Genomic DNA, 13,912 nt, shown 5'->3' on the forward strand with positions numbered 1-13,912 from the left:
ATCACTGTACTCACACATGAACAAGTGGCTGGCAGAATTTTTCTCAGACTTGCATGAAAAAGGAACTGAAGGAAGGCGCTTCTATTTCTTTTTAATTTTCTCCACATTGTTTTTGTCAATTTCTTCCACCAGATGATGATTATTGCCCTTTTATTCACGGCAGATGACTCAATGGTGTAAAACTAAATCACAAAAAGCACTTGAAATGATATTGTAAAACAAAATACGTTAAAATGCTCCGCCCACTTGTTTGTAAAATGATACACAGAAAGCGAAGTTAGCATTGCTAACGTTCGCGAGCTAACGTGATAATCGCTTGTTTAAATGCTAATACTAACGCAATAATATATCTTCTAATTACACGCAAACATTTCTAGCATCTCTCTGATAGATAATTTAAATAAACAAATCCCATTAATGTATATTGACAGGACGTGTTTGGCTAAGGACACGAAGCTAGTCATTGCTAAGTTCCTTGCACGACGCTAAACAGGAAGTGGCTAACACATCAACTTCCGTTTTGCGTTTCACAATAAAATAGATCTTCACGAAGCAGCTCTGTAACCATAGAAACATAAAATCAACATTACATGGCTCTTAAAGAGACAGAAAATGAAGATTTTCTGTAAACGGATCAATTAATTCATATTCAAATATTCAAATTCATATGGCGGTCCCAGTGGTCACACCCCCTGTCTTGGCTGAATAGCACCCTGAATTAATGTAGCAACTGTCCTCACTAAAAATAAAAGACAATTATGCTAGTATAATGACCTGCATATTCCCACTGGATTATTAGACCTGGGTTATTGGATCTGGGCCTCTGAATTTTGCTGTGCAGGAAAAACAAGCTTCAGACTTGATGCTTCATCTCTAAATCGTCATGATGTGATTAGCATGCGATTAACCTGGCCTCATACTCAAATGTAGTGATGTCAATCAAAGTAACCACGTGCATCCCGCTGAGGACCGCTTCATCACATCCCCATGGTTACTGCATAATCACGATGTCAGACAAACACACACTGGGACAATTTATTCACCAGGTGCTTTATTTCCAGAGGAAAAGGAAATTTCCTGTCATCCAAATACTGTGCACTTGCTGTTCACTGAAACTGACTACTGACTACGCAGTACCCAAGGACTCAGTTTGCCAATGTCACATGAGCAAAACCAGGTGAGACGTGATTGGTCGGTAGCTGATCTTGTAGACACTGTGACGTCATTTTCAGTGGACAGAAAGTAGCAAAACGTTTAGCCTTCAAAAGGATGAAATCAGGTGGAGTTTTATATATATATATATATATATATATATATATATATATATATATATATATATATATATATATATATATATATATATATATATATATATATATATATATATATATATATATATATATATATATACTGCAAAGGAGTCACTATAACAATTTAGCAGTAAGAAGCTTCATATTCCATATAATTTGCTCTTAATTTGAAAAAAAAATACTATTTAAAAAAAAAACATTAGTATAGATTTGTTGAGACCTGCAGAAAATCTGTTAAAATCTCACACATGCCCTAAAGTACCTTTTAGTACCCGCAGGGGTACTTGTACTCCAATTTAAGAACCACTAGCATGCAGAATTAGATCAACTTCTTTTAAGTGCAAAACATAATCAAACAATTTGATCACATCAGGCAACAAATTGGAAAATAGAAAAGGGGCTTCTTGAAGGTTAATATGGTGAAGGCCAATTTGAGGTTTAAAGGAGAAAAATAAACAAGGAGGAAAAAGAAGACAGTTTTTTCTTTGATATTAGTATGATGCTAAGTAAACTGTTGTTTTGATGCATTTATACTGTGACTTGGATTTAAAGCCTGCCTCAGCAATATGACAAGAGGAAGGATGCATTGTGCAGCATCCTTACCATCATATGCGGTTCACCTAACGTGATTACCGGGCGGTTGCTAGGTGACCATCCCGGAAAAGGAGGCCAGCTCTGGTGAGGAGTCCAGCTCCGAGAACAGTCTTTGCGCACGCAAGACACAGCCTGCACTGACCAATCACCACCTGCACACACATTCTGTTGCCATGGCAATTCCAGGGACTCAAACAAAAATGAATCACACAAGCGATGTTGTTCTAAGAAACCTCGGAGATTCATTGAAGGGACAGTGGAAAATTATGTGGTCGATGTGACTGAATGTAATATAGGTGAGCAATTCTCATTGGGATACTTGAGGAGACTTCGGGGGGCGTGGGGGGATTTTTATGAAAAATTAACAGGGTTTCTGCAGGTATGAGCAAATCTAATTTAATGCGTTTAAATGTCGTGACGGGAATAGTACGTGTTTTTTAAATAAGAGCAAATTAATTGGAACATGAAAGCGCCTAACTAATTCAACCCCAAAGACAATATTTTTATTTTTTTGCAAGTCAAGACATTATTTTTATTTTTTAAATGTTTTTGGCTAAAGGAGGATCAACATAGCTGGAACTAAATGAATTTAGTAACCATTATGTCAGCTAATTGCAACCTCTAGTACCTGAAGTAATTGGAGTGCATAATTACAGAAAAATAATTGATTACTTTGGATTCACTTTTGGATTCAAGGTTTCCAGGTTTAGCCCCCCAAATAATGTCTGGACCCTTAAAAAAAACAACAACAAAAAACGTAAAAATACGTCTTTGGGGTTGAATGAGTTAATAGTAAATTGTGTTGAATTTCTGCTTTCTGCCTGGTAAAAGGGTGTCTTGTTACAATATGAGCTTCCCATCATTTAAAACACATCCAAATTTCTCAATGGCACGTCTTATAATTTGCTATAGTTTCAGTGACAAAAAAATAAATAAATAAAAATCATCACTTTGATACTATTCTCCCTGCTGTAGGTGTGAAATAGTTACTCGGGAGCAGCGGGCGCCATACGTGTCCACTCCTACATTCCCATCTCTCCTATGCCCAGAGTGACTGGAGCAATGGTCCCATTTCTGCATGAAAGACATGCTAATTAACCCAGATGTTGATATTAATAAGATGAAAGCGGGTCAAGAGGAAAAATGGGCCACATTGAAAGGAGGCCCCCATTTCAGAAGTAGTCACGCTAAAGTGGGACGCTCCTCCTTTGACTTGGGAATAAAACTTGTTTCTATATCAAAATACCCCCAGGCTCCTTTTAATTGCTCTCAACCTCTCTTGAGGTCCAAGAACGGTGAGAAGCTGAGAATACCAAGCAAAGAAACATTGTTGAAGATTATATAAATGAGTGTATTAGCGACATTTATTATCATTTAAGGTTTTGTTTTTTGTAATGACAAAATAGTTGCCGGCACAAGGTTTTTACTGTTATGATAACAAATGTGCTCTGTTGATATTAAGATATTCTTGGGGGGATGGAAAAATGATACATAAAACAGAGCGCTTCAGTGTCAGTATCCATTCATTAAACTTTAGAACTACGTTTGTAGTTCTAATTAATTCAGTAACTACCATAGATCAGGCAACATTAGCTGCCTTATTTCTGCCTGACAGAAAATAGCAACACCAGCAATTGCAACTCACGTCTGTATGAAACTTAAAACTAAAAGCATCCTTCATGTTCTAATTAATTTGCGCTTAGTTTGAAAAGGAAGTTGCACTGTTCCTGACACAGCAAAAGAGATTTGATGAAAGCTGCAGGAACTCTTGAAATCGCCGGTACCCCCCTGTTATGCTTTTACATAACCCAATTGCTGCCATATGAAAGACTGACTTCCATTCTTTACTTAGAATGACTAATATTTAAGACATGTGTTCTATGTGTGGAAACACTACCATCTAATGGTCACAATTATCACTACTGTGTTCAATTGGCTGATATTAGGTAAGCATTAGTCAAGGGTGTCATCTACCCCCTATATTAATGTTTTTTTTTTTTTAATTATTATTGTTATTACTGTTTTAAAAGAGAAGAATTCTCATCTATGGCCCTGAAAGAGAATTACAAATGTGCTCTATTATGATTATATATTTTTTTGGTTGCGGTATGTGAGGGGAACTCCTTGACATGTTCTTTTCTCGCACTCTTTTGATCAGAGAATGCTTGTCCTCAGCAGGATATGTTTCAGTCATCATGTCCTAGCACAGTGGATCTCAAATGGGGCTACGAGAACCGCTGGGGGTATGTGACTGTTGTTCAGGGGGTTTGTGAGATTTTAACAGGATTTCTGAAAGTATTAGCAGGTCTAATTTAATGCGGTGACAGGAACAGTACATTTTCTTTTCAAATTAAGGGTACATCAAGTGGAACATGGACAACTTTTTGATAAATTGTTTTTAAGTGACTCTTTTTTCTATTCATTCTCTAGACAATGAGTTAGAAACAAAATAGAAAAATATCTTAATATCTTCTGGAGTTGGTGAATAAAATACATCTAAGGAAGCCACTACAAAAGTAGTTTCAAAGTTTATTAGCGCATACATAGATGCCACTTGATGTGAGGCAACAAATTAGGTTAGTTTAAAACCGACAAATCCAGAGGCAGGAACTTTGCACAGTTGTTGGCACCACAGTGACAAGCTTTCTTCTGGACCGCTCCACTGGCCCGGGTGTCAGCTTGCAGAAAATTCTGCTGTCCAGGGTTTTGGTTTCTGTAGCCCCCCGAATAATCAAACGTTAGCTCCTCTTCAACATGGATATCCCGGCCAGCAAACAGTGCCAAACTGGGCACTAAAGAGTGCACACGGACCGGCACCATGAACAAGTTGGGATCGCAGGAATGGTTCAGAAAGCGACCGACGTTTCCCACAGCGGCCGGGTCGACAAACGTCTCCGTGACGGCGCCGTTGCCCGCGTGCTCCCGTATTGCGATGATGTAATTATTGTCCTCAAATCGCTGCGCGAGTTGCCTTTGTCGCGCCTCCTCAAAACCGATGACCTCCCCTGCATACTCACACACAAACGTCCCTAGGGGGATCGGCTGAAGCGCCCGCACTCCCCACCCTCTGCCACTAGAGGCGCATACCTGCAAACGTAGTCTCAGGCCTCTCTGCACCACTCGGTTGGAGCAAGTGTCACTGCAGGAACAGAGGGCGTTACACTCAAACACCGGGGTGGCGTGCCCGACATCCGACTGGGCAATGCTCAGCAACGAGCCATCGCTGCTGTAGGCTTGTCCATGCGCCAGCAGGCAGCAACAGCTCTCACTGACGCATGAGTGGGAAAGGCAAGAGCATCCGGGAAGCGTAACCTCACTGGGGTCAATAGGGCATCCTGGACCTTGAACGTTGACTGGAGAGTACTGAAAAATACAGTTGAACACTAAATGCAAAAATAAAAAGATATGTACATTTAAATACAATCCATATGTGTCATTCTGCATCTGTGAGGAAAGATTTATAGGAAATTTAGAGTGTTGTATAGCAGCAGTCAAAAATTAAAACTCTGACAGTAATCATTAATTTTAAAAATTCAATTATTATTATTATTATTATTATTATTTTTTGCTGAGAGCAGATGATCTCATTACTTTATATCTCCTGAGACAAAAACAAAAGGTCTGATTAGTAAAGTACAAATGTTGGGAAAATGTGTGGACAACACGTTGGAAATTTTAACTTTCAAAATAAAAATTAAACGTTTAGTGTAAGTTAACAATCGGAGTAAATAGAAAAAAACATGGTAAAAAAATTGTAGCGTCCAACGACTTCTAGAACGATGTGTGTGTGTGTGTGTTTAACGTATATTTTCTTAAATCTTATTCTTTTATTTTTTTCGCTGAAGTTTGAAAGAACGCAGTTTCATCTATTTCACGCCCCCAGGCGTTTGCAATAAATATGAACTGTAATGGTTGATTTATTAATAAATTGACGAAATTACTGACAGACGTCCAAATTCGAGTTACGTCCTAGCTCTATAAACGACTCAACGAAACTCGGTTGAAAAAGAGAACCTCGAAATCAAGCTTATCCTCCAAGAAACCTTACCTGGAAAATAGGAAACGCACAATCAGTTTCATCAGGTTTAAATGAAACGATGACATCTTCGAGACAATCGCTCAAGTCAACGTTCATTGCGCTCGGAAAGTATATTTCCGGCAACAAACTACGTAGACGCCACTTCCGGCGCTACAATTGCATACGAGCACCACCCAGCGACAAAGAGAAGCATTATATCGTCCAAAATGCACTTTTTTCGCGGTGTGGCTGTTATTAATTTTGAGACATTACATTACAACATTAACGTCGCTACGGTGCGTGCTTTTTTAATCTTTTTAAATGTAAAATTTACTAATCAGAGCAGCGATCACAATTTTGTTGTATGCCTGCTGTGAATAGAAAAATTCCATTCGTTTTTTTCTCTTTGTAGTAATAACTAAAGCCCAGCAGATGGCAGGCCTGTGCAGAGAAAAACGCTGCTACCCGAGGCCTTCCTTGACAATGATGCATGCTAAAAATTGGCAATAAAAAAACAATTATCCATACAATTATCAAGTTAGCTACAATTTGTTCGTTTCACCAAAATGAACAGCGCCATACAACGAAGAAATGGCTCTGTCCCTAGTCCTCAACTCAGGGGAACATAGTTTGAGTTTTCATGCAGCAGTCAGAAAAAAAGATGAAGGATCTAGAGTTTGTGAAAGTTTGTGAGTCAGTAAAAGAAAAAAATATATATAAAACTCAGCAATGGTTGTTATTCCTTGAGGCTTCTACTTGCATGGTTATAAATAGCATTCATTTGAGGCGATGTGACTGTCTGGTAGGGTTTTTTTTCAGCGGCAACTGCCTCCAATACCAAGTGGAAATGTTTAATAAGGACATGCTATCATGGACAACACGGGCAAGACTTTTTAAAAGAATTTTGCAGTTCAAAGGTTGAAGCATAAAACAACCTCAAGATGGCGGCTTTTAACGAGACTTTTTGCACATCAACACCAGGCGTCGGAAGCATGAGCAAACATTTCATCAAGCCCCCAAATTAATGACCCGGAGGCATGATGAAACATGTTCTTCGGGGAGCTGATCAACAACAGTCCGGTGAATTGTCCTCAAATTGGTTGCGATTGGTCTCGCCGCTCGTGAGGAACTCACTGGCGCCGCCTCCTCGCAGCTGGCCTGACAAGCGAGAACAAAGCCCATTTCAAAGTTTCCTTGGGGTGCATTTGTCAGTCACTGCGATGAAGAATGACTTTAGCCACGCTTCTAAATGACAATCTCTCCCGCTTGGCTGCTGCCAGGCAACTGCGAGGATGCTGGGATTGGCTCACGTGACAAGAATTCAAAGCCGTGCAATCGGGAGAGCGAGAGGGTTCAACATCTTCAATCAGAATATACACTTGTTTGCTAATCTTTACTAAATAATGCATTGAGTGTAAAAAAAAAAAATAAATAAAATAAAAAATGAAAGTTTGTTTCTAATAATAACTCATTCACTAGCATTCCAGCTAAACTGGATTTTTGACTTGTATGGCTGCAATGAAATAAATGGATCTGTGACGTCTATAGGCGTCAATGGCAGTGAATTAACCGCAACCCCGAAAATGGAATACATTATATAATTATTATCTCTTTAAAGTTGAAGTCCACCCCAAAAATGTCTTTTAAATTATGATATTACAGTATGTGCCCCCCCCCCCCCCCGTGTTAGACGCAGAATTCTGATTTACTTTATATTGTGTTTGTGGAACTATGAAACTGGACTCTGTAAAGACGTATAAATACGTCTCATTCTCAACGTACCATTCCGTGTCAGACATTTTCGAAGCTTTCTTTATCATAATATTTGAAAAACAATATCGTAAATAAAAACGTGGGTTTGAAAGTCTGGACTAGAAAGATGTGTGACTACGTCTTCGGATTGGATGAGTTAAAATGGGGTTTGTGGAATTATGAATTTAGCAGAAAAATCCACCTGTTTTTATTTCTTTCAGAGTGTGCTCGTTTCGCCACTTGCAGGCGCCTAAAAATGACATCACAGTTGCTCAAATGACCAATATCACCTCATCCGTTTGCTGAACTGCGATTGTTTGCAATATTAACTCATTCAATCCCAAAGACGTATTTATACGTCTTTATAAAGTCTAGATGATCAAACACATGTTTTTATTTACAGTTTTGTCTTTCAAAGATTAGGATGAAGAAAGTTCTGGATATACCTGACACAGTATGGTCATTCAATCCCAAAGACGTATTTGTACGTTTTTGCAAAATTCATCAATCCGACAATCAATTCGAGGCACTTATTTGCATTGTTATTATTGTTATTGTTTCAAATATTAGGAACCTAGCTGACACTGACTGACTCAATCAGAATGTCTTGTTTGGATTTGTGTTTTTTTTTTTTTTTTCCTTTTTCGGTTCACTTCCTTTTAAGTGTGGAAACAGCTTCAAGCCTTGTGCGCAAGCAATTCTATTCAACACTTTCACACTTCCAGTGTGCTGCAGGCAAAAGCAAAACTTTTTAATTGGGCCCTCAGAGAAAACACCAGAACAATCTGTCCAACAATTTCTTACGATTTAAATAGATCGGTGGTTCTAAAATGGGGTGGGGGGGGGGTACGCGAATGCGCGTGATATTTTCAAATATTAAAAAAAAAAAAAAAAAAAAAAAATTCTATTAAAAAAAAAATCCTCAAAATAAATCCTTTCATTTATATATTTTTTTTAATTTATATTTTATCTATGATACAGCTGAAAGCTTTTTCCAAGCATGTGCTGCAGATGTAATCAAGTTTTTTTTTTGACCGTCCTCAATTAATCATTTATGAACATATAATGCATGCTAGCATGGAGGTGATGCGAGAGCAGATGCACATTCTGGCATTACTTCAGTTAAGGTTGAAAAGCACCAAAATTGTTCCCAGCTCCAGTGTAAAGGTTTAAGACGCTGGCCCTATTCTCCGGGATTGAGTGCAAGGTCAAAGACCCAGCGTGAGTGTCAAGGTGACAAAATGGCAGCAGCCTGCCTCATGCATATGGATGACAGATGCTCCATCTGCCACAATGCCAAATGCAAATTGGCATGCTTCATTCACTTGTCTTTTTGTGGGGAATGCCCTCAATCTGTGCTTCTCAACCTTTTTCAATAATATACCCGCTGTGAAATATTTCTGTTGGGCCAAGCGCCCCCTTTGTTACAATGTAGTGTCGTAGGACCCAGAAGCAACTTCCGGCACATTGTTAATTTCTATTATTCATTCGCAAAAATTAAGCAGGATTGAAACGCAAACATTCTAAGAGGTCATGTCTCAGAGTACTTGTTATAATCTGACAATGTTTCGCAATTATGAAAATCTATTTAGCAAAAAATCACTTTATGGTACAATTAATTTGCTTTTACTTTGAAAAGAAAAATGTACTGTTCCTGTCCTGCATTAAAAATCATTGAATACATTTGCTAATAAAAATTTATGTAGCCCCTTCAAGTGGTACTCTGGAGAACCACTGGAGTATACTGTACTGAACTACTATTCTATATATTACAGTAGCTCAATCAATGCCAAAGACATATATTTGTGTTTTTTTTTTTCTTGTTTCTTTGTTTTTAATGAGTCCAAACATTCAATTCTAGAGACTTATACAGGTATTTTTCTCAAGTGTTTGGCTAACGGCGGGTCTAAAAAATGGCTGGTGAATACAGAATGAAGTTATGAATAAATTAGTTACTTAAGGAATTGATTGGTTGAAGCGCAAGTATTATGTAATTGATTACTTTCGGTATTAAGCATTATAATAATTGATTACTTCAGGCATTCAAGTAATAATGTAATCAATTACTTTATTTTTGAACTACCCACCAAAGTGCTTAATGCAATGAATGTATCTGGTTATTATAAGTACTCAAGTAATTGATTACCTTGGTTAATAAAGTAAATGATTACTTTAGATACAAAGGTAATCAATTACTTTAGGCAATTAAGTACTAAAATCCGTAAGTATCTGATATTTATTGCTTCATTAATTAGTACTAGCCACTCTTAATTAAACACGTCTCCGGCAAACACGAAAAGAAAAAAAATCGATTAAAAAAATGTAAAAATATGTCTTTGGGATTGAATGAGTATAAAGTATAAAGCCGTATGAGTATTGATAAACTGTTCAACGTGATTGCTAAGAGCCAGCGAGTAAAACATATTTGCACAGGGGCCATTTTAATGGCTAGCACTCAAAATCACTTTTAACGACTCTTTGTTTAAGAGTGATTAAAAGTGAGCCTGCTGCTGGGGAGATTTGGTACTGACTACCAATGGACCCCCATTAGGTCTGCCTTTAAGCTCCATCTGGAGGGAGGGGGAGGTGCATATCAACAATCCTCTTTTGCCAATGTCACACTAATGTGTTTAAAAGCCCTTTATTATACTTTTCGGACTGAGCGCCAGCAGGTGTAATCACCCCTTTTGTGAAGCATTTACTCCTTAATGGCTAAAGGATTGGACTCGGCATCTAAAAATATCCAGCGCTGGCCAGCTTCACGATAAGACCTGTTGACATATTAGTGTATTAATAGTATGGGAAGCGTATTCATCATCGTTCTCAGTGAAGATCCAGTTTAGGGATTATCATCGGTCAAGTTCCAGGTTAGGTTTTTATTTCTAAGATGTTGTTCCTTTCAGATCTTTCACAGTTTTACGTGAGGATTACATGCACTAAGGGTGTGTAAACTTATGAGCACAGCTGTACACATCAGCAGTCATCACTAATCGTCAGGGGGTACAAAAGATTTTAACGAGATTTCCGCAGGCTTCGGCAAATCCATTGTTATACTTTTTGAAGGGATACTCCACTTGTTTGGATATTTTCTGTAGTAAAATCAACTTGCATCAATGTTCAATAACTGTTCTTTATTTTAAACAGTGTTTATATGGGTTAAAGTTTAGTCTAAAAGTGAAAAAAATAAATAAATAACCAAGCGCATCAAAGTGCCTGGAACTTAAAAAAGAAAAAAAAAAACACTATTTGAAAAGAACTGAATTAAGTGGACTATCACTTTAATGCCATGAAAGGAACAGTCGATATTTATTTCAAGTTAAGAGCAAATTAAGTGGAACATGATTGAACACATTGTTAAATAGTGTTATTGTGACTTCTTGCTTTTACTTTGTTAAATTTTGTACTGGTGCACATTGTTATTAGTGACTCAATTCCCCAGGAAATGAGCCAGAAATATAACAGATAATATGATAATATAAGAGTTGCAAAGTTGATCAAGTTTTCGTTTTTGTTGCTTTTAAATATGCATCTGAAATTTTTTTTTACATGCCTATTATTCATTTTGGAGTGATGATTGAGGGCTGGCTCGCAATTGCACCATTGGTTTCATATCACCACATACAAATATGCCCATAAAAGGATTGCTGTAACACATTGATTGAATGCAACATGGTATTGTGTTGACACATTATGGAACGTGGATTACTATCATACACAGCACACTGATCAGATTATATGGATTAGGGGCATTTTAGCATGACATTTAGCCACAAAAAAGGACTTATCCTCAGTAAAATGTGATTTTAATACGTATTTAAGCTTCAACAGACTTTTTTATTATAAATACAGTAATCCAAGCATGTAATTATATGTTTATCTTTCAGTATGAAAGGCATCTTTTTGTCTGATGCCGTGCTGAACTGAATGCAAATGTGAAAAGCAGTTACGTACTGTATATTAAAATGAATAGAACAGCCCACTAGTGGACATTTGTCTTTGGTCTATATCTTTTGACTCATTCAAGCTACCCTACTAGATGGACACAACTGTGGACACAAAGGGAAAATTGGATCTCAGGTGGTTATAGAGTCGTTTTTTCCAGATTGTGTTATATCACGGTTTTATTTTAAATCTATCAAAAGCGGGGGAAGGCCAGGATGTCCTTTAGCATGCACACTAGGACTCAAAAGATATAGACTAAGAACAAATGTCCAGTGGACACAAATTAATAGACTAGTTTTCAGGTTAATATAGCGCTCCGTAATGAATACATGGTGAAGTCTTTTGGGAAATGAGGCTGTGACATGGAAAAAGTGAGTCTATATTGTCAACGTTTCCATTCGTGTCCACTGTTGTGTCCATTTTGTCTCAGCAAGCCAAAAGTTGATTGAATCGTACCCGGGCACATGAGGCATCATCGGAAAGGCCTCGATGACCTCGACTGAGCACACTAGGACTTAGGAGGGTTACTCGAATGAGTCAAAGGATATAGAACAAAAACAAATGTCCACTAGAGTGGACGTAAATAAATAGGCTGGGTCGATTACAATTTGAACCCACATTTAACGCACGCACACAAAGACATTTTATTACGGTTTAAATTATAGTGCAACAAAAGCATTTCTAGTTAATACCTTGATCTTCCCTGAAGCCACAAAAGTGAAGAGCTGACCTCTGTCTGCGGCTAATAGTTGGAGAATGTCCCATGGAGACCATGCGTTTGGTTACTAGGCAGATGTTATTAATATTTCAAGACTGTGTTCTGGTGTAAATTCACTTCTCTAGTGGTGCGAACGCCGCACACCCCTTGGGGGTCCTGTGATGTCATCTCTGGAGGCAGATGGCTCCTCTGTTAAGACTGTCGACAGACTACAGAGAAACCCTCTTATGGACTGTTTTCTTATGCATATTCCAAGTAGCGCACTATCATTCAGGCAGAGAAATGGAATCCTCATTTGTGGAAGAGGATGGTCACTTTAGGGAATGTGCTCCACAGGCCTGAATCAAACGCTAAAATTTCACATCTTTCGGGGCTTATATGCATGGATGGAGTTACATTCACCCTGCTTTGTTTTTCACCTGCACAATCTTATCATATACATTTTTTTTTCATGGGGGGGGGGGGGGGGGGGGGGGCACCATTCCCTCTGACATATTGCTCTAGTCCCTCAAAATTGAACCCACTTACTAAAATTAACCATATGAACACTTTGAGCACCAAAGACGTGAAAGGACGTCAATTGATGCACGACGCCATTGACATCATTTGACCTTGAACGGCGAATGCGCTGGAAGCAGTTATTTTTGCTGTAAATACCTGAGGTTGCACACCATCCGTATTTCACTGAGTTTATGATTAAACAAAATTTAATTAAATTAATTCTCTGATGATTATATGCCAAAATTAATAAACAAGTCAGATGAAAGACTTTTCTGTTTTTTTTAACCGTTGCACATTTGGCCACTGTAACCTTCCATAACCTCTCCATTTTATTAATATTCCTGCGGTTGAGGAAGGATGGACTCGGACATTGGTTCAGTCTGCTCGCTTTTTTTCTTGAAAATAATACCATAACAACCTCAGCTAACACAAGAACTGTTGTCAGCTGCAACACGCACTGGCTGCTAACAGTCAACTGATGTCCACTCTGTAGCCGGTCCCGGTAATTACTGTAAGTAAAAATACAGCCGTTATAAAAATGCGCATCTGTGCGTCAAAACTCGGCTTATGTGGCCGACGAATTCATCTTCCTCAAATGGTGTCGAATCAAGCAAAAAAAAAAATGTCATTAAAAACACCGTTTAGAGCAGGTGTGCCCAACCTTTTTATCATCACGCACAGGCCAACGCTTAAGATTCCTTGTCACTTTGTGGGTCCTTTTTTGCTACGAAGTAGCGCTCAAAGTCAAGTAGGACTCCTGGTATTGCCTGTTATAAGCGTACTTTTTCTTCAAAGTTGTAGGCACGTTACCTGTTTCTTGAAAGGACGTCTGTTTCTTTTGAGAAAACATTTGCTACAATTCTGACCCTTTACACGCCGACCTTCCTCACTACAAAATGTAATACCAGCAATGGCCAGAGGCAGCGCCAAAAAACAAAGATCAAGCCAAACAAAGCACATGTAAAGCACAGATCGATAGCTATTAAAGGATGAACTAAATCAGTTCCAAAACATTGTTATTTCGGGTGTGCCGGCATTTGGGGACCTCTGGTTTATAGATGCACTTGTACCTTTGGC

At 38.2% G+C, this 13,912-nt stretch overlaps 1 protein-coding gene across 1 annotated transcript; it reads right to left on the reverse strand.

Moving 5' to 3' along the window:
* Positions 1 to 4,420: 4,420 nt before the first annotated feature.
* Positions 4,421 to 6,058, reverse strand: setmar (SET domain and mariner transposase fusion gene). Its single transcript, XM_088423680.1, has 2 exons — positions 5,953 to 6,058; positions 4,421 to 5,267 (listed from the first exon to the last, which is right to left on the reverse strand). The coding sequence occupies exons 1-2, from the start codon at positions 6,037 to 6,039 to the stop codon at positions 4,482 to 4,484; spliced, it is 873 nt and encodes a 290-aa protein (XP_088279806.1). The 5' UTR covers positions 6,040 to 6,058; the 3' UTR covers positions 4,421 to 4,481.
* Positions 6,059 to 13,912: the final 7,854 nt, after the last annotated feature.

Source organism: Hippichthys cyanospilos, chromosome 9 (genome assembly GCF_059441005.1).
Source record: "Hippichthys cyanospilos isolate Australia breed blue-spotted pipefish chromosome 9, RoL_Hcya_1.0, whole genome shotgun sequence".
In the NCBI taxonomy this organism is placed as follows: Eukaryota; Metazoa; Chordata; class Actinopteri; order Syngnathiformes; family Syngnathidae; genus Hippichthys; species Hippichthys cyanospilos.

What these genes read in the sequence shown, in the direction of transcription:
- setmar (XM_088423680.1), bottom strand. Translation starts at nt 6,039, where the DNA reads ATGAACGTTGACTTGAGCGATTGTCTCGAAGATGTCATCGTTTCATTT. An exon ending in GTGCGTTTCCTATTTTCCAG is followed by an intron (nt 5,268 to 5,952) that starts GTAAGGTTTCTT and finishes TGTATTTTTCAG; the next exon opens with TACTCTCCAGTCAACGTTCA.